The sequence below is a fragment of the Podarcis raffonei genome, chromosome 10, assembly GCF_027172205.1.
Source record: "Podarcis raffonei isolate rPodRaf1 chromosome 10, rPodRaf1.pri, whole genome shotgun sequence".
NCBI classification, from domain to species: Eukaryota; Metazoa; Chordata; class Lepidosauria; order Squamata; family Lacertidae; genus Podarcis; species Podarcis raffonei.
Window position 1 is genome coordinate 50,663,481 of NC_070611.1, and position 20,891 is coordinate 50,684,371.

General features: G+C 41.2%; 1 protein-coding gene across 1 annotated transcript in view; it reads left to right on the plus strand.

The window, feature by feature from the left end:
* The window catches only part of LARGE1 (LARGE xylosyl- and glucuronyltransferase 1), a 319,140-nt gene that overhangs the window by 159,977 nt on the left and 138,272 nt on the right, over positions 1–20,891 (plus strand). The window contains exons 5-6 of the mRNA XM_053407478.1: positions 7,367–7,490; positions 20,171–20,342. Coding sequence (XP_053263453.1) covers positions 7,367–7,490; positions 20,171–20,342 — 296 coding nt within the window. The remainder of the gene's footprint in view (positions 1–7,366; positions 7,491–20,170; positions 20,343–20,891) is intronic.

Below are 20,891 nucleotides of genomic sequence, written 5' to 3' on the forward strand. Positions count from 1 at the left end.
TTCGAGAACTGAGATTTCATTGTACCAGCATATATATATATATATTCCAAAATGGCTCTTCTGATTATGAATTCTAGGTCTGATAAGCAGGCCCAACATTAGCAATGAAGACATATTGAAAAAACTGGTTTGCAAGCAAAACATTAAAACACAACAATTAGAAAATAAATCATAAACCTTCTCTGGTTCTCTTTTCCCTGTACCACCTGTTGGGGTTGCTTTTATAAGTCTTCTGGGTTCTCCTTAACTTGCAGCTGGGTCTCTTCTCACTTTTGAAGGGAATGGCATTGTGGGATCTGCCAGGGCTGAGGCGAACTCCAACGGAGTCTTACAAGGAGTGTACCACACAAGTGACTGCACAAGTAGTAGCCCGTATCCACCGTCATACAGTAAAATTCCATGGGCTACAATCTCTAAAACTACACATACAGTATTCTAGAAACATAGTTTGTATAATTCAGAACCTCTCTCTGTATTTGAATTATGTTCCTCCTCCCATTTTTATTTATTTATCATTCCAAAAGCTGCGGTAGAAAACGTCTGCATCTTTGTTTTGCTTTGCCCCAGCAAAATGTTTCAAAACTGCACTTGAGGTTTCAGATGAAAAAAAGAAGTTTAGTATCTCTAGATGTGCGAACGTATGTGCCCACTCTGTAGAAATCCTTAGCACTTTTAAGTCAGTTTGACACAACTGAGCAGGAGAAATAGAATAGCTCTCGAGTGCTTGCAAGCTGCAATAAATATTCATTGGTACTGCTGCATAGATGGAAGCTTGAACAACCCCTCATCAATCTCCGGTCTCTGAAGTGATGCAGATATTTCCCCAATACAAACTAGGCTAGCATTTGTAAGTGTGCCACCAAGGACTGGACCTCGTGTAGCACAGAACAGCACTAACTCATCCTCTGTTCTTTGTTTGTTTTTATCTTTCCAGTGAATTATCCATAGGGCTAGCCTATTCTCTCTGTGTATATCTGCGCTATACCCAGTTTTAATGTGTATATCCTCTCCTCGTCCACAGATTTCTTTGCAGCTTCTCTTCCAAGAATAAGAATCCTGGTGTGCTCTGAGATGTAGGTTTGGCATTGTCTTCCTCCTCCCACTGCAGAAAATACTGTTTCAGACCGTGATGCATCATTTTCTGTAAGAGGTGGATTTGTAGTCCTTTCAGTTTTATCTCTGCAGAGATCTGCCTATACCATCTCCCAGCCCACCTGATGCAAACTCTTTTCTAACTGAGGTATCTGTTTCCCAGTTGTCTTTCTGCACACCTTGCCTAGTACCTTTAGCATGTCATTGTGATCCCCCTGATTCACTCATGCCCATAAGTCACACAATATCTCCTTACTCAGTGAGGCTACTGGATTTTTCTTATCTAAATGTATATGTTGCTTTCTTGGAAGCTTAGCAAGGAGTTCTATGTACCTGTGATTTTGAACCTGCGATAGCTGTTTGCAGTCATTGGGAAAGGAAAAATGCACATGTGAACTTGCCATAGTCATTGTCAGACATGGGCCTGATTTGAATAGAATAGTAAACCATAGTTCTAACCCGTTACACAAATAAGCTGCAGTGAACCACATCATGGCCAGGCTATCCCAGTTCAATGGCACCTGTAGTTGTTGTGCTAGCAGTAAGTGGTCAAAGGCACTCCTAGCCACTGAGGCCGCCTGAGGCTCAAATGACAAAGATTTATCTAGGAGCATCCCCCCAACTTTGAACCTGTTCTTTCAAGAATGACTGCAACTGTGTCCAAAGCACACAACTGGCTAATCTCCTGAACATGGAAACCTCTATGAGCTTCAAGAGGTCACAAGACTATCTTCAAACTGAATATTATAACGATTGTTTTTTTGCCAGGAAATGAAAAGCCCATTGCACATTACAATTATTATGTAAATTACAAATAATTAGCACAGTCTAATGGAATAGATTTGCTTCAAAAGGCTTACACAGTTTATGGCTCAAGAGAGAAAGGCTACCTACCTGTTTCTCTAGGTTGTTTTGGTTGCTAACCGTGATTCTTACTGCTGGTGATTTAGCAGCACCTTTAGCTGATAAGAGAGAACAATAGCATCACTGTGATATGAAAGGAGTTTAGAGTTCAAGCCATTCATTCGGCCAGTAGGTGGTGGTTTATAATAGATCCTCTCTAAATCCATTTTGCAAATGCTCCTGGGACATCCGTAGCCTTCAAGTGTTACAACTGTTGCAATCTATTCCGTATGTTTTCTTCGTTTAAAATTAATGGTGCAAATGCATTAGAGTTTTCACCTTTGCCACTGTTAGGCAAATATTTCTGATTTTCCTGTCACTTAATTCAGAAGTGAACATATAAAGTTTTCTCATGCTGTGTGGCACAGGATCAGGACTTGGCAGGGGGCAGTTCAGTGCCATAGGGCTCAATATTCTTCCCCTAGGTTCCCAAATAACAGATACAGCAACATGGGTGTGTCTCAAGAACTTGCAGTTTATTCTAATATAGAAATGCAGGCAAAGATTTTTAAAGGTAAAGTGTTAGCCTGAAAGCCATTTTAAAAAAAAAAATATTACATGGCACTCTGGATTGTGATTTATGAAAATGTTGCAGTTGATAATTTCAGAGCTATTGCTCATCCGACTTGGAAGTCTGACTTCTCACGCAGTCCAACAAGATGACCATTACAATTCTTGTGTATATTTGTATTAAGAATAAGGAAATGAAATGGGATGTCATGGCATTTTGTGCCAATTAGGGTTGCTCACCCATGACAGCTAACCAGTTGGAACACATATGTAATACATTTAGTAGTACTCCTCACTGACTTGTATGGATTGAATTTATAATTGTTCATATCTGTGGCTCTATCTTGCCCTAATTCAAAGTTTACTCCATTTGCACCATTATCAAAAACCTTGAAAGCGGTGCTTGTGCAGAAATACAATTATTTATTTATATCCTTGTAGGAAACTCATCCACAGACCGCCATTTACATTCCATCTGTTCAGGGACTAAGAAATCAGCCAGAAACATCAATAACATCTTTATTTCCCAATTTGCTTTCCATTTTATGTGGCTAATTTCATTTGTTAATATTTAGCATACTTGATACTTAACTCCCCTATGGTTTTTAGGTGATGGGAGCCTTTTGTTGTTCTTATCTTAACATTTCATTTTTCCCCCAGATAAGAATTATATGAATAAATTATCTTGAAAGGCCTAGAAAACAAGTACAACTGCATGATCTCCCACAACATTTTATCAGGAGAGTTTCTATTTCTGTTTGGTACCTTTAGGATTTTCAATCTTCCAAAAGAGGGAGAGAGAAAGAGAGAGAGGCAGGTGGGGAGAAGTCACCTTGAAATATGTTCTTGCTAATGCAGTATCCAAACAAAACAAAACAAAGCATTCCAAAGGCACAATTTTATGTTGCTCATTTTAAAAGTTTAAATTCTGATTAGGGGCGATGGACTAGTGAATCTGTTGAGATTGTTTGACTACAGCTTCCAGTGCTTCTGACCATTGGCTTTGCCAGCTAGATCTGATGGGAGTTGAAGTCCAACAACATCAGCAAAGCACCTTGTTGCTTACCTGTGCTTTAAGATATGTCAGAGTAACATCATGTGCAAAACTAGCCTCCACCAGGAGAAGGGATTTTTCAGTAATTGCTTGATGCTGTGCAATTCTTGCCTCCCAGAAAGCTTGCCTGACAACAACACTTGTTTCCTTTTAGGACAGCTGAAAACATCATTGTTCTGTAAAGCCTTTTTGACAGGTTTTTCCTGCTGTCACCCAGTCTGTTTATAGCATTATTGGTTTAAAACCAGTTTAACATTGGGTTTTTAATTGTCTTTCTGAGTTTTGAATACAATCACTAAAAGGTAAAATGTAAATTTAATAAATGAGTGAATGAATGACATTTACAATTCAATGGGGCTTGCTTCCAGGTTAAGGGAGTATAAGGTTGCAGTGTAATTGTTTGATAACCAAAGAACCATTTCTTATTTACCAACAAGTTGTCGCAAAACTTCCCCCAGGAAACCTCCAGAATATATGAAGTGGTTGCTAATCTGGGCTAATTTTAAAGCATCTGCAGGGTAGCAAATATATATATGGTGCAAAAATAATGTTTCTGCTTTTTCTTACCTGCTGTGTAGGTAGAAATCCCTTTTAAAACAAATACCTCAAGTGTTTTGATCAGGCTTTTTGTTAGTGTTCTTGAGTCTGATCTTTAAGTTTTAATTGGTTTAGATGAATATAGAGTTGCACATAATTATTCAAGGGATTCAGAGACAAGGTCACATTTGGAGAGAGCTGTGCAGACATGCTTCTGCCAATGGCAGACAACTGCCAATAACAATATTGTGTTCCAGATTTTTGGAAGCAAAAATACCACATATTTGTGGTGTGCTCTACTTTTAGAATTCCATAATATCAACTCCTCAATTGGAACAAATCAATACAACTTCACTGACTGACACCAGCAAAAGATCTGGGTTTGTTCCCCCTTCCTCTTCTATTTTTGACAGTGTTTGTTGTGCAACCATATTCCCAAGAGGTTACACATAATCCTTAGCTGTTTTCCCTCTTTGAAGGAAGGAATTGAGGGCCTTGCACTCTAATACTTGTGTTTTCCAATTCACTGATTTTTGTACTTTGTTTCTCCTGACCTTTTGTCTTCAAGTGAAATGTTTTTTTTCTAATCTCTCCTATGAGAGTATGTAACATTTCCAACTTAATGACATTCTCTTTTCTGCAGTCTTGGTGAAATGCCTGAATTCTCTTTAATGACATGGCACTCAATTCGTACCTGTTGGTCAGCAAAAGCTGCCATTCCCTGAAGTTACCCATAGAGGGACATTGGGCTGCTGGCTTGGTCTGTTCCATCCAGTTATCGCTCTTATTTATTTCACTTATGAATTGCTTCCTATGAATCATCTCAAAGTAATTTCACAATAGAAGAAAGTGTTAAAACGATTGCATGTATAAAAACAGTTTGAAATCCAATCCCGATGCTTGACTGAGATAAAAGCCTCCACTTCAAAGACTTGCTGAAAGGGGAAGGTCTTCTGCAGGCACTGAAAAGGCAGTAGAGATGGTCCCTGTCTTATCTGTGATGATCCAATCCACACTAAAGGCTTGATTCAGACATTATGCAGAACAGACCCCCTGAGAAGATGGTGTCTGCAAAATGTTCTCTTGCAGCTCACAGTGATTGGCTGGGTATATAAAAGATTCGATATATTAGGTATCCTGGTCCCAAGCTGTATAGGACTTCACCAGTACCAGCCCCTTGAACTTAGCCCAATAGCTAGTTGACAGCCAGTATAATTCTTGCAGCAGCAGCATAATATGTGCCCAGTGAGCAGCCAAGCTACCAGATTTTGCATTAGTTGCAGCTTCTGGGTCAACTTCATAGAGCATGCTGCAGTAATGCAATCTGGAGGTTACCAGCACATGGACAACAGTGGTTGGACTGTAGAGGTTTTTGAAACACTCAGCCAAGTCTAAATGCTTTGCCATATGCATCATAATAATAATGTGGTTTGCACTGAGATCTCTCCACACACACCCCTTTCGTATGGGAATTAACAGCAGGAAGGTTCAAATTGTGGGTTTTTCTTGTGTCCCTTTGACTTTATTACTGTGTTTTTTGTGTCTGTATCCAACACTTTGGTCAAAGCACTTGAATTTGGTAGAACCTTTAGGGTCACGCAAAACAACTATTGGAATTGGCTGTTGTTGCAGAATTAGAGCTTGCAACAAAAATAACCCTCTTGACTCTCTTACAATGGCTATATGAACACATGTAGGGTTGCAGTGCATATGCAGAGCTCTGTGGCCCCAAGGAACTGCACTGTTCATTTCAGCATCAAAAAAGTGCTTTCAGTGCGCATTGATATCAGTGAGGAAGCATCTTTTTGCTTGTAGTTCACTTGCTCACTGAAGATCTGTGAACCTTTGCTTATGTGCTTTACATCCTGAATACTGAAGATATGCACTCCATATGGTGAATACTGTCATAATGGTTCTCTGTTTTCCTTGCCCCCATTTGTTTCTAGTTGACTTTATTCATTGTTTGCTTTTAAATGTCTATAGAACACTTAAGGAGGAACCAAAAAGGGCCAGACAGACATTTCTAAATTACTATATTGAGTTAGACATTAGGAAAGAGAGCAATACTTTGGGTCAACCAAATTAAAGTGTACTAGGATTACGCAATCATGCCAAACACACACTTATCGCAGCACCTTATAAAGCATCCCATCATGGATGAAGAATGGAACTCGACAGATACAACTATTTAACTTTATAAATTCCAAGTAAATGAGGGCACATTGTGGCATTCAGAAGACTGGAAAAGGTTTGAGAATGATGCTAAAGGCTAATTGGACCATCTGCTGTTTTAGTGGCTTTTTCTTTCTGTTCTTCCATGCTTAGTAGGAAGTTGCACAATGGTAGATAAATTACAGTATTCGTCCTACCATGCAACTTAATCACACAGATTGACTAAGGTCTAGTTCTCGAAGAGCAGAGAGGAACCAAATCTGCACGCTTAAAACTAGTATCAGGAGCTTTTTAATGGTTGATGTATTATTATGTTTTTATATTTTTCTGGAAGCCGCCCAGAGTGGTTGGGGAAACCCAGCCAGATGAGCAGGGTATAAATAATAATAATAATAATAATAGTAGTAGTAGTAGTAGTAGTAATATGTCAGGAAGAACAATAGGCTAGAACTGTGCAAGGCGGTGGTGGTTGTTTGCAGGGTGTAAGTAGTATTCAGTCATCTGAGCCCTTGCCTGCAGTGGTGCATTTCAGACACAGGTTTATCTCTCCCATCTGTTCCTTTTGAGATTGGCTGTGGAATGTTCTGCTTGTCCTGAAAAGGGAAGCATATGAGGGAGTGCAAACATGATGTTTATAATTCCATCATATCCCAAGGCACGTAAGGGTCACATAAGAGATCTCCATGAAGTAAGTTTGTCACTAGACGTGACAGTGTTGGTTATTGACCAAAAACAAAAAACAAAAAAACCCTTTATCCTCTATTCTTCTATTTTTTCGGGAGCTGGGGGAGAGACATTCTTATTACACCAAGTCGGCACAAGGTAATTCAGAAACTTCAAAGCAAATCAGACTAGCACTTTCAGTACACAAAAGAGAGAGACAGAATTAATAGCCTTTGAAGGAGCAAATGCATGAGAGAGCTTTAGACCACAACCGAACTAAAATGGAATATATATATATATATATAATCCCAGCTCATTATACAGCTGCACACACCTATTATAAAAGAGTACGGGTTGTAAATGGGGAGAGCTCCTTTTATAAACAGAGCTTGAAGCTCTTACCGGTGTTATTTCCTTCTCTTTTGTTTCCATCAGACGGAACCCTCTTCACTTCCACCTCATTGCAGATGCCATTGCAAAACAGATCCTGGCAACTCTCTTCCAGACCTGGATGGTGCCTGCGGTGCGCATAGACTTCTATGATGCAGATGAGCTGAAGGTATAGTAAAACAAAATGGCATCATAATCCAAAGGCTGTTTTGTTGTCTGTTCACCCTGTTCATAATTGTATATAATTGAAGAATCAGCAACTAGAGCGGGCATAGGCAAACTCGGCCCTCCAGATGTTTTGGGACTACAACTCCCACCATCCCTAGCTAACAGGACCAGTGGTCAGGGATGATGGGAGCTGTAGTCCCAAAACATTTGGAGGGCAGAGTTTGCCTATGCCTGAACTAGAGGCTTGCGGGCCAATTATGGTCTTAAGAGGTGCCACATGACTCACCCAACCCAGTTACAAGGTTTGAATGACAAAAGCCACACCCAAGTAGTCATACTCCGGACAGGGAAATGATTTGAAGCAGCCGAAAAAAAATTTTTCCAGTTTGTATGAAAATGTTTAGAAACTTGGCATCTGAAGACAGAGGCATCTGAAGGTTGTGGCAGTAATTTGTATGCCATATCAAATCAGTTCCATGCTAAACTTGATTAAAATCCCGTAAAAAGGTAGAAACAAAATTTAGCAAATTGCTCTGCTAATTAAGGAAATTTCAAACCACTCCATGTGTTAGGAGGAAGTGAAAACAGATTATAATTAGAAGAAATGGCAAAGGGGAAGGATCATATGTCAGAAAATACTCTCACTTAAAAAAATTGAAAGAGATGACTTCAGGATGTTTCACATATTAAGCAGCAGACAAATATTGACCTAGATGTATCTTCTTGCCGAGGACTGCATTTTGAGGAAAATTGAGGCTTCATTATTATTTAAAATGCAGAATCCATACACAATAGATTATTTAATTACTTAAAACTGCAATCTTGTCCTTCAGAGTTTCTTCCTTTCTCTTCATTTTCACAACTTCAAGAGAGAATTGCTTTCATTGTTTGAGGTGGCTTTACTAGTATTTTGCTTGTGATGGCTGCTGCCACTCATCCTAGCCAATGTGGTGCCTTTCAGATATTTTGGCCTACAACTCTCATCCACCCCAGCCAGCCTACCCAGTGATCAGGGATGAGGAGACATGTAGTCTGAAAAATCTGGAGAGTACCATGCTTTTAAGAAGCTTAAGTTCTTTCCAGGTTGATTTTCTATCCAGATGGCAGTCAATTTGCTCACAAACTTCATATAGTCAAATGGTTGGACAAATTGCTTCCATGCAGGACACTGTAGAGCAGATAAACAGAGCAGATGCTTATGATTTGCTGTTCAGCAGAAAACCAAATTTGGGAAAGTGAATTAGCTTTTTTTATCAAGTGCTCTTGAACCTTTCAAGAATCCTTTGTATGCTCTGGGACATCTTCTCTGTATATGGATGCTCACCCCTGAGCTACTGCTGATGAAGGATACATCTGTTCCTGTTTTATTTCTGGAAGTTCAATGAGAAAGCTACCCTCAGAATCTGACAATGTGACTTTGTTTCAAGGGCCCAAGGAGGGAACGTGATACCAGTAAATTTTGAGTTCTGATTTGTTGCAGTAGCACATCTTCATGTCCTGTCACCTTGAGCAAATAAAGACAGATCTGCAACACTTCAATACCATTTTTTTCCACCGACTGCAGCATTGTCCTATACATGTCTGTCATGTCTGACCTCTAACAATCCCTTACGCACCTCTTTGTGGCCTGTTAAGCCACTTCTACTCAACCATTTTACTTTAGCTTGAAGGATCCTACCCTGTGTGAGAGACTTTGTGTAGAGTAAGGCCTTATGTGAGTGGGAGACAGGGAGGGAGTGTTTATGTTGCTGTTTCCTTGATACTATACTGCCCTTAATGCGCTGGTTGCAAATTATGGTTAATGCATTCAGTGATTTTTGTGGCAAATGGTTGGCTAGGCATTAGCTGTGTTGTGTGGGTATGGATGGTGGGAATGTTTCAGATTGAGGATTGTACATTTGCTTGTTATTATAAAAAATATTTGTGCACCGCGTCATAAAACTAGTTCGCAATCAACATACATACGGTATGTTGAAGATTGCGAAGGTTGTGTTTGAGAGGTGTTGAGAGTAGAGTGGTTGCAGCTTCTGTCTCAGTTATCTTGTGGAGGCAAAGGTACAGTACATAGCACAGCATGTTGTATACTGAAACAAGAAAAAATGTGTGGTTTTTTTCCAAAGTTGTTTTAATCAGTTTGGGCAGAAGTGCTCAGTAGTAGTTCTCAGTAGTAGTTGTATTTTTAATTCTAGTCTTTCACCGTTTTTCATGGGATTGTCAATGCAATAAGGTCGAGTGTTCAGCTTTCCATGAAACAACATCTCCTGCCAAATTATGTTATTATATGGGTTACAAAAATAATATTGTGAAAAGTCCATCAGCTCCTTTCTTGGGGTGGTTTTTTTCTCCTTGTAAAGAGTCAGTGTCACGGTCCAGTTTACGGGTGGTCGAAGTCCTGGCTGAGGACGTCGGGACCTGGGGCAAGACAGCGGGGTGGGAGCAGAAATGGGAGTCCAGAAGCCAGGAGTCAGGAAGCCAAGGGTCCGAGAGCCGGGAGTCAAGAAGCCAAACACAGCAAGGCAGACAGCATATTGCTGTGGCAAAGAGTCAAAGGGAAAGGCTGACCTTATATCCCTTCTTGCCACCAGGTGCTGTGAGTTACCAATCGGCCTCACCTGTGCGGCTGCACCTGGCTCTTCAGAACAAACTTAGGAAAGCCCCAGTCCTGCAAAGCCCTACTGGTCACAGGGCCTGGCTCCTGCACGCACTCTTGACAGTCAGAATGTATTGTACATAAGTTCCACGTTTATGCCTGATACCTGGTTTCCTTGACAACCATTCATATAAATAGTTATAGCCATAGTAAAACTATTACTAGTAGGTCTAGAAATCAGATAGAGGTAACTGTAGAATCTTGTTTTCAGTAACAAAATATGGAAGCTTTATTGTGAAAGGAATTCCTACTGTCCAGCCAATACCCTGAGAGCTCTAGGACATCCCTAATTATATATCATTTTGAGGAAGCAATCAGGTTAATGTCTCTCTCTTTTACTTTTGACCAAGCATCTATGGTCAGTATGTGAAACAGAAATTTAGGTGTACCACTGCTTATTGTCTTACAATGTCTTAACTTATCCCCTAAAAGCTTTTTTTGCTAAACATGGTGGTTTCTACCAAAGCTGTCACTTCCTCCCCTTCTCAACAGAGACTGCTCCTTGGGGTTGAGCTTTCTAGAAATGTCATTAACTCATATATTGGAATTGCTTCTGCACTGAAATAGCTGGAATGAATCATATTGAAAGGTCGTCCTAAAGGGTCACCCTAAAGTTGGGAGCATTAGCCTACAACTCATTTATATTGTACTACTAGCATACTGTAGGTGCTTTATAAATATTAAATGATTGTGAGCAACTGGCCACATTCTTAACAGTCTGAAAATGTTCACAAAATGGAGCTGTCTGCTGATATCTAGCAAGCAGAAGAGGTCTCTCTGCAATTCCATAATATTCCAGTATTCATTGAAGGGTGAACTGGATTTTTGCAGTCTTGTTCACTTTTTCCAGTGCGATTTTGGAGGGAAAATCACAGGTAGCCTGGGAAGAGCTCCAGGACATTCAGTTGGTGGTGCCTTGTGCATACCTTTCTTTGTTCCATTTAGCTTCTGTAAAGACTTCTGTAACATGCATCAAATGATGTCATCAGCTGTTATCATAATTAAAAGAATCTTTGTACACTTGCTGCTGGGGAGCTGCAATATATTGCTGTGAGTTAGACATACACATCATGATGGCTGGGGGTGGAGGTTTGTGGAGCTGTGGCCCTCCAGATGTTGCTGGACTCTCCGTCCATCAGCCCCAGTCAGCATCACCAATGGTCAGAGGTGATGAGAGTTGTTGTTAGAAGAAGAAGAAGAGTTTGGATTTGATATCCCGCCTTTCACTCCCTTTAAGGAGTCTCGAAGCAGCTAACATTCTCCTTTCCCTTCCTCCCCCACAACAAACACTCTGTGAGGTGAGTGGGGCTGAGAGACTTCAAAGAAGTGTGACTAGCCCAAGGTCACCCAGCAGCTGCATGTGGAGGAGCAGAGACGCAAACCCGGTTCCCCAGATTACGAGACTACCGCTCTTAACCACTACACCACACTGGCTCTCAATGTTACAACAAACAATTTACCGTATTTTTCGTCCTATAAGACGCACCAGACCATAAGATGCACCTAGTTTTTGGAGGAGGAAAACAAGAAAAAAAATATTCTGAATCTCAGAAGCCAGAACAACAAGAGGGATCACTGCTCAGCGAAAGCAGCAATCCCTCTTGCTGTTCTGGCTTCTGGGATAGCTGCGCAGCCTGCATTCGCTCCATAAGACGCACACACATTTCCCATTACTTTTTAGGAGGGAAAAACTGAGTCTTATAGAGCAAAAAATACGGTATTTAATCACCTTCAAAGCCACCAACTCAAGGTGATTTACACATAAAATAATTAAAAATGCAAAAAACCCAACAGCAAATACATTTAAACCAAAACTAAAACCCTAACAAATTGACATTCATGGTAAAGACCCATTTATGCAGCTGTGAAAGTCTGTTCTCTGCAGCATTATGGGCCTGCTTATGTAGCAGTGGGCTACAGCTCGTGAGCCAATAAGGTATATAGAAAGCCTCTCAGATTTCACACATGGTAACAAAAATTGGTTGTACAATATCCTTGGTACGAAAATTGGTTGTATAATATCTTAGGTTGTGGGAGAATGTGGAAATCAGCTAAGGTTGTCTGGGCAGAGGAATAGAATTCTAGCCCCTAACTTCATCTGGCTAGCAGGCGGAAAGACTAAATGCCACGCTTAAGGACTTGCTTGAGTACACTTTCCCTGAAACTGAAGATCAGGACAGGTTGAAGGTTTCGCTTGCTGAATCTGCAACTCTTATTCCCAAGACAGGCATTGTAGAAAGAAAAATCTGACAGGAACATGATTAGCATGTACAGTTGACTCTGGCATTCCTCTGTGTTTGTCAGTAGCACTTCTCTCAGTAATTGTGTTACTGCTTGTTCTTTCAAGCTTAGTTTGAGGTCTTTTTATTATTTCTTATTTATTTTCTGTATAGCCTAGTTTCCGTAAATGCAGTTATACTGGGAGTGAAGGGATGAAGTTACATGGTATCAGATTTGAAATAGGCCAATGGTGGCCTAGGGAGCCCTTATTATGCAGTTCTGAATCCTTAAACTCCTTGCTTATTAACTCTTGGAAATATTAGGATAGAGCCCCAAGAAAAAAGACTATTTGATGCTCATACGTATTAATGTACACTGAATCATGTCCCCACCGTATCCTTTCATCTGTCATTGTTCTTTTTGTGCACTGATTTATCTGTAGCCCTCTAAATGTTTTGGACTTCCAACTTCCATCAACCTCACTCAGCGTGGTCAATGATCAGAGGCAATGGAAGTTGTGGTTCATCAACATTTGAACAGCCACAGTTTAGCCACACCTGTTTTGTTTGCCATGCCATCTTTTAAACCATAGGAAACATCTTTATAAAAGGCCTAGAAAGTAAACACAGACATGTGATGTAAGAATCACACATCCAGCAACGGAGGAGTGAAATGCTAACAGGGAGACCATCACTCTTTGAAATTTTCAGCAGCTCTAAATTATAGAGCCCTTTGAACTGCAGCTGCTTAGCTCAGCTGTCTGTATGTGAACCTTGTCTGTATGTGAAAATCACCACACTGGCTCTCAAGTAAAACAGTAGAATAATATAAACACAGCATCAGTAAAAGCAGAATAAAAAAGGCACAGATATAAAAAGTATGAAAATATAAAAAGAGAGCTTCAGTTGGCAGCAAAGAGAGTATAAAGATGGTGCCAGATGAGTCTCAATGGGGAGAACATGTTCCACAATTGGGGTGCCACCACTGAAAAGATATTTGGCAGAGGTAGTTGGAGAAGGGAAATCTGCTAAAGAGTGACCTCAGGGTTGATCTATGTGGAAGAGGCTTTTGACCTCAAAGGTCAAAAAGAGTACTCTCTACCCATGGGTTTACTTGTGGTGCAGGAAGCAAGTTGGCTAGGTCCTTCTGCTAAATCCCCCAGATCAAACCCTCCGGCACCTTACACAAACTGGGACAAAATTGTGATGAATTGTTTGATTCCCATTTGTGTCATTAAAAAGAATTAGAATTGACACAGCTTTGTAGTTCACGGCTGGCTTAGATTGCAGAGATGAATTCGGCATTATGAACATGTTCCCAAGGGGCCATTTGGCCTAGAGAACTTCCATAATAAGTTCAAGGTTAACCTCAGAAAAAAAGTGTCTGGTTTCACAACAGTGATTGACATACCTAAAAGAACAATCAGAAGTGACTCTCAGCCATGCATTGACATATTGCCATGGGTAATAGCCTGAGAGCAAAGGAATTAGTAGCTGTTTGAAGGTGACTCTTCTAATTCAGGGCAGGTATCATTTTCGCAGCTTTCTCTGCTTTGTGCATGAATCTTCCACTGCAGGTGGTATTGTCACGCAATATTGTCTTTCCGTTTAATAGGCTGGGGAATGCTATCTAAAATTAATAAGTGAAATGTAGTCCTAAAGTGTATTCATACACAGACACAATCTTCAAATGATTTTTTCCACAAGCATGATCTTAAAATACAAAAATGCATAACAATACTGAACCTGTGTAATATGTAAGAACAATATACATAGTGTGTGTGTGTGTGATTATAAACTTAAACTTAACACATTGTATAACTAGCAGCCTTGTATCCCATTTTGCTTGGGATTTCTAGGAAACTAAAGAATTGGTTTTGAAACCAGTAGTTAAAATCAGTGCAGTTTTGAAAGTTTCAGCCCACCATCCAGTCGTATACAAACATCAGTGAAAACCTTCTCCTTGCCCTCAGGAACCGTCATCCTAACTTAAGAGGTGTCCAAATGCATAGTGGACATATAAGCAACTTTCCCAAATATATCAAAGATGCATCATGTGATCATTATAATCAGTACAGGAAGAGAGTTCTTTACTTGGTGATATGTGACTATCTATGAACAGAAGACTGCTGGAGGTGTCCTGCCTGAACCAATATCATTTGTCAATCTGGTTCTAAAATCAAATTTGGGTCCTTAACATCCTTCCTGAATCCATCCAAATGACTCTTACTTGTGAAAAAGAAAAGAGATTCCCTCTGTTTTGAGAAATACTTCAACTTGGAATTCTTTCACATAAAAAACATATAAAGCCCCAATGAAACAGCAATTATTACAATGACATATCAGCCTTTATTTCAGTGAGTTAAGTTTCTCAGAGAGTTAATGAACCCCGGGTGGTGAGTGCCTGGAACCCCTGGAATCTTGCACTGCTCTGAGCTTCTAGTGGTGTGCAACAATATGATCGCTTGGTTTCAGGATCAAGATGTCTATAGGTTAATGTCATGTTTAGCCTGAATAAATATTTCAAAAAAGGCTTGCAAGAGAAGCATTTAATGCCTGAGCCCTGGGTGTCTTGAAACTGGAGACACTTATATTTATTTTCTTATAGGTTTTGCCAAATACAATACTTGTTTTCTTGATTGCATACATGGGTACGATTTATTATCCAATATTAAATTGCATTTCTTTTGTTCTCATTTCTATTCAGAGAAAGTAATGATAACCAGGAACCTCTGAGAGCTACCCCCAAATTTATTTCAAAGTAGCCAAATAATACATCTATGATAAAGAGACAGGGAAGGATAAATTAAAGTGAGCTTCAAGGACACTTCATTTAAAAATGCATTTGTGTATGTGCTCATTAATAGTCTGCTATTATCACTTCTGCTGGAGTAGCTGATGCTGACAATATTCAGTGCCTTGCACTTTTCTTAGTTTCCCCAAGATCTTCTCTTGCCACTTTTACACAATTATTCATTTGCAAATGACAGCATTTATCTCTCTGCTATATTTGTACCAGTCTACTGTCACACCTTAAGGGGACACGGGTGGCGCTGTGAGTAAAACCTCAGCGCCTAGGGCTTGCTGATCGCATGGTCGGCGGTTCGAATCCCCGCGGCGGGGTGAGCTCCCGTCTTTCGGTCCCAGCTCCTGCCCACCTAGCAGTTCGAAAGCACCCCAAGTGCAAGTAGATAAATAGGGACCGCTTTATAGTGGGAAGGTAAACGGCATTTCCGTGTGCTGCGCTGGTGCCGGCTCGCCAGAGCAGCTTCGTCACGCTGGCCATGTGACCCGGAAGTGTCTCCGGACAGCGCTGTCCCCCGGCCTCTTAAGTGAGATGGGCGCACAACCCTAGAGTCGGACACAACTGGCCCGTACGGGCAAGGGTACCTTTACCTTTACCTTTACCTTTACTGTCACACCAGTGGTGACGGACAGCACATGTTCCAGGATGAAGGAAGCATCACAGGTAGGCAGGCAGTGGGGCAAGCAAGCTGAACTTGCAGTGGTGAGACAAGCAAGTGGGGGGGACAGAGGGGACAGAGCAGGCAAGCAATGGGGGGAGGGACCTCCGGCAAGAGGTTGGAGCAAGAATGTGCTGGACCTGCAATGGTGAAAGTGCCGAGAATGAGGGCATTGCAGTGGCATGGGTGAGCAAGTAGGAAACAAAGCAGGTGTGTGAGTTGGGCTTGCAGTAGTGGGGCAGGTCAAGCAAGAAAGGGTTGTGTGGCATGAAATAGGAAAGTGAGCTGGGGTTTGCTGCAGGCAAATAGAATGAGAGGGTCACTATGGGCAAACTCCAAAGGACCCAACAACATCAAACATACCATCTCAGGCCTATTTAATTGCTCATCTTCTAAAATTGTATATGCCATCAAATGCCAGCAGTGCCCTTCAGCTCTCTATATTGGACAAACAGGCCAAACCCTACGCCAAAGGATAAATGGACATAAATCTGACATCAGGAATCACAAGACAGAGAAGCCAGTAGGAGAACACTTCAGTCTCCCAGGACATTCAATACAGGATCTCAAAGCAGCTGTCTTATTACAAGAGAATTTCAGAAATAGACGTGAAAGAGAAGTTGCTGAATTACAACGTATCACTAAACTGAAAACTATGGAGAGACCTGGTCTTAACAGAGATACAGTGGTACCTCGGGTTAAGAACTTAATTCATTCTGGAGGTCCATTCTTAACCTGAAACTGTTCTTAACCTGAAGCACCACTTTAGCTAATGGGGCCTCCTGCTGCCGCTGTGTCCCCGGAGCACGATTTCTGTTCTCATCCTGAAGCAAAGTTCTTAACCTGAGGTACTATTTCTGGGTTAGCAGAGTCTGTAACCTGAAGCGTATGTAACCTGAAGCGTATGTAACCCGAGGTACCACTGTATTGGATTCCTGTCTCATTACATATGCTAATCATCTGCATACTATCCTTTGCTTTTTCTTGTAGGTAGGACTAATTGCAGTCATTAACAGTCATCAACAGGTTTACCATACCCATTGAGTCAATCACCCATCTCCTACTACCCTCCTGGGGGGGAAACCCCACCCCACCCTCCCACTATATATGAGAACAGCCATTCTTGGTGACACCCAGGATCTAAGTAGCCAAGCATCCTGTTTCCAGTAATGGTCAGCCATGTGCTTTCAGGAAGCCTCTAAGCAGGGCATTAAGCCAACACCTCTCTTGCTCTTTGCCACCCCCATCCAATAGTATTCAGAAGCTGACTTTGCTGAAACGGGAGTGCATGTAATTCCTGCTGTGTAAGTATTAAACATGTCTCCTTGTGGTAATTCCTTCAAATATATGGACCTTATATTGCTGCAGCATATGAAATGGAGCTGATTGTGCATACAAATCCTTTCGCAAACAGTATAATTGCATCTTGCGCACATTTTACTTGTGCAAATTCAGTTATACCCGCTCAACTCTGACGGTAGCCACAGCATTCTGGGCAACAGTTGCAAAGATGAGTTGCATGTTGCAGCAGAGGGAGATGGAGGGAAAGGATACCCTGGCTCCCATCCTTCTCTGGAGGAAGAAGAAACCCCAGCTGCAGAAGGGAGGAGAGAGGCTGATAGAGAGAGATGCAAGCAGAAGAAAAAAGCCAGAACGGAGCTTTTTTGCTCGTCCCTTCCATAGCCAATGGAACTAGGTTTCTCCTCTGATGCTTCCCCACTAATTTTGTAGCCCAGAGAGCTGGATGTCTTGTTCCTCTGGCAATGGAGATGTAGAGAGGTCGTCCATGTGGGAGTGCCCCTTCCCTTCCAGCAGGCAACATTTGGCTATGAGTGAATTTGCATATCTGTGCTGCCTCTGGTTTGGAGCCCTTTTGTGAACTTCAATCACTGTATGTGTATATACAGACCATTTTTCACTTTCTTTTTGCAAAGCTCACATTTCTTTCATGTTAGAAAGTCCTCCTTTTAAACAAAACAACAACAACTGTATGCTTCTGTGCTCTGCTTTGGTCCCTAAAGCTGTAATGAAGAGGTCTGCCACATATATTGTTCTTAGTGGACAACATGTTCATGGTGCAATAAAGTTCTATGCTTGGAGCTAAAATAGAGTGCAAGATAAAAGGCAGGCCTTGTTAAAGAGTACAGAGTGAAATCCCTACAGTCAGGGACTCTTAGCCTTTTCCTGACCCTTTTGTCTAAATAAACTCTGGATACCAGTGGTAGCTTTTAATGAGAGAGAGTGGAGATGTTGAGGGGAAAATGAGGGTAAGGAGGTTGAGGAAGATGCTTGGAACTATACTAGATGGATGGGAATAGATAGATGTGAAGCAAGTATGTCAACTCTGCATCTGCTTAGCAAATGCTGCAATTAAGAATTACTGATTTTCTCAGTTACTTTCTCCAAAGTATAAATACACAAGGTAGTTCCTCAAAACTACCTTGTAGGAAGTGTCAAAACTGAAGTCTGACAATGGAACATTGTGTCAGTAAAATTAGGCTTTGGGTGTTATAACATTGACATAATCTGTAATGTACGTAAAAGCAGTAAACATTTGCTGATATAGGTTAGTGCCTGGTCTCAAAATATAACAGTTCTTATCCTGTTGAGATAAGGTCTGTACCGAAAAGGTGACCCTGCTTGTCTTTTCCTTAAAGAATTAACCTTTCCCTTTTCTTTTTTAAATGTAGGGCCAGCATCCTCCCCTAATTTAAAGCCCTTTGGTTTTCAGTTAGCATTCAAAAAGCATTGCAATGCAAATGATTTATTCTGTGTCCTCAGAATAAATGTTTAAACCTCGTTGTTTTCCTCTAGTTCAAATTCCAGGGCAGACTATAGTGGATATATGACTTTGGCATAATGGTGTATTTAATTTCCAGTGGTCTACAAGCACAATGCTTTCGTGATGATAATTCAGCACACTACAGGGCTACAAAGTCAGTTTACATCTTGCAAGGGTAGACGGAGTGATTCAGTTATAAGAAATTATTCTTGCTTTTAGGGATTCAGTTGTGTTTCAGACCATAAAATTGGCATGAATTTCAGATAACTATTTGGGTTCAGGGGTGGGACCAGGGCCCAATCTGCACTATACATTTAAAGCACAATCATACCACTTGAAATAGTCATGGCTTCCCCTAAAGAATCCTGGGAACTGTAGTTTGTTTGGGGTTCTGAAAGTTTTCAGGTGACTCATAGTCACTTGGTAGAGCTACAGTCCCTAGAATGGTTTCACAATCAATCCATGTTCCCAAGAACTCATGACTGTTTAAAGTAGCATCATACTGCTTCAAAAGTATAATGCAGATGGGACCTATGGCTTTTGCATGTTTGACAGATGGAACCCAAAAGAAGCTTCAGGGATGGGGGAGCCAGTGGTAAGGAGAGTTTACACCTTCTGGGGAATGTTCATTAGCCCCATCCCCTTGCAATTCTACATTTTGTGCCCTGACTTTCAGCCAGCTGTTCTTATTACCCCCTTGAGTTCATACTGCTGCCACTGAGACCTACGAAGGAGGTGACAAGAGGCTTGTGGTGGTTGCTGCCTCTACTGGCATATAGCTTTGTGGACCAATCCATAAAATATGAGATTACTCCTTATTTTACTTAAACACTCATTGCTGGATCACTTCAAGATGGGCTTTGGAATCTTCTTCTGAAACTCATGTCCTCTCACATTCCATGTGGATCTTCTTGTCAACAAGTCTTTTAACCCACCTTTAGATGTTGTCACTGTAGTGAAACCTGCAAAGCTCAGGCATACAAATCTGGGCTAACCTATGTGAGAAGCTGATACTGATGTCACCAGAGGCCAGTGGAACTCAAAGAGTCAGCAGCCGCCACCACACTATTTTGAATTTGGGCTTCAATATTCAAGCTTTATTTATTTTTTCCCCAAAGTGTGTTTGAGTAGTAAAGGCACAGAATGTTGCATTTGGCTTATTTATTTATTTATTTTATGAAATTTCTGTACTGTCCTTCACCCAAGGATCACAGGGCATCTTACAACATAAAACACAAAAATACACAACATAATAACAAACAAAAACTACCCCACCCCTTATCTTAGCACCTTTGGCTCAGATCGTGTCAATGTGACAGTTTGTGGTTCTGCTCATGTGCAACTCTGGCTATTTTGGAGACCTTTGGAGTGTGCACAGAGCCCTTGTTCCTCCAAACAATTATCTGTATTAATCAAGGGTGACTGAGCAGCACTTTTTTCGATTTCAAGGGCAAGCATTAGGAAGAATGCTGAGAAACCTGTTTTTTATAAGAACTACTATATCTCTAATAAAGCTTGTCTTTTCCTTTCCTTCCTTCTCTCTTCCTTGTCCTTTCTGTCTATTAGTCTGAAGTGTCCTGGATACCCAACAAACACTATTCTGGGATATATGGGCTGATGAAGCTGGTTCTGACAAAGACTCTGCCTGCCAACCTCGAACGAGTCATAGTACTTGATACAGATATTACCTTTGCTACAGACATTGCTGAGCTCTGGGCTGTCTTTCACAAGTTCAAAGGTATTGTAATGCCTTACGTTTTCATACTTTTTGTTAACCATCCAGGACGTATAGAGAACTCTGTTGTTTGAGATGACTATTCTCTGCCTGCTGTTACTTTCCTTTCATAGTCTGCTGCCTATTCATTTACTGCCAACAGTAAATTAGAGTGCCATTTGGGGGGTGGTTCTGCATACAATATTGTATTTTAGAACAGGATAAGTGGTAAGGTGTGGATGTGTGGTGGGGGTTGCATTGCTGTTGGTGTACACTAGGGACTAGGTCAGTGGAACTTTACAAAGAGAGAATTAATTGCTGATGCAGGAGGAAGAGGCTATAGCGGAATTCAGGGCTACCAACTAAGGCACAGCCAAGAAAAGGTAAAGGTACCCCTGCCCGTACGGGCCAGTCGTGTCCGACTCTAGGGTTGTGCGCCCATCTCACTTAAGAGGCCGGGGGCCAGCGCTGTCCGCAGACACTTCCAGGTCACGTGGCCAGCGTGACAAGCTGCATCTGGCGAGCCAGCTCAGCACACGGAAACGCCGTTTACCTTTCCGCTAGTAAGCGGTC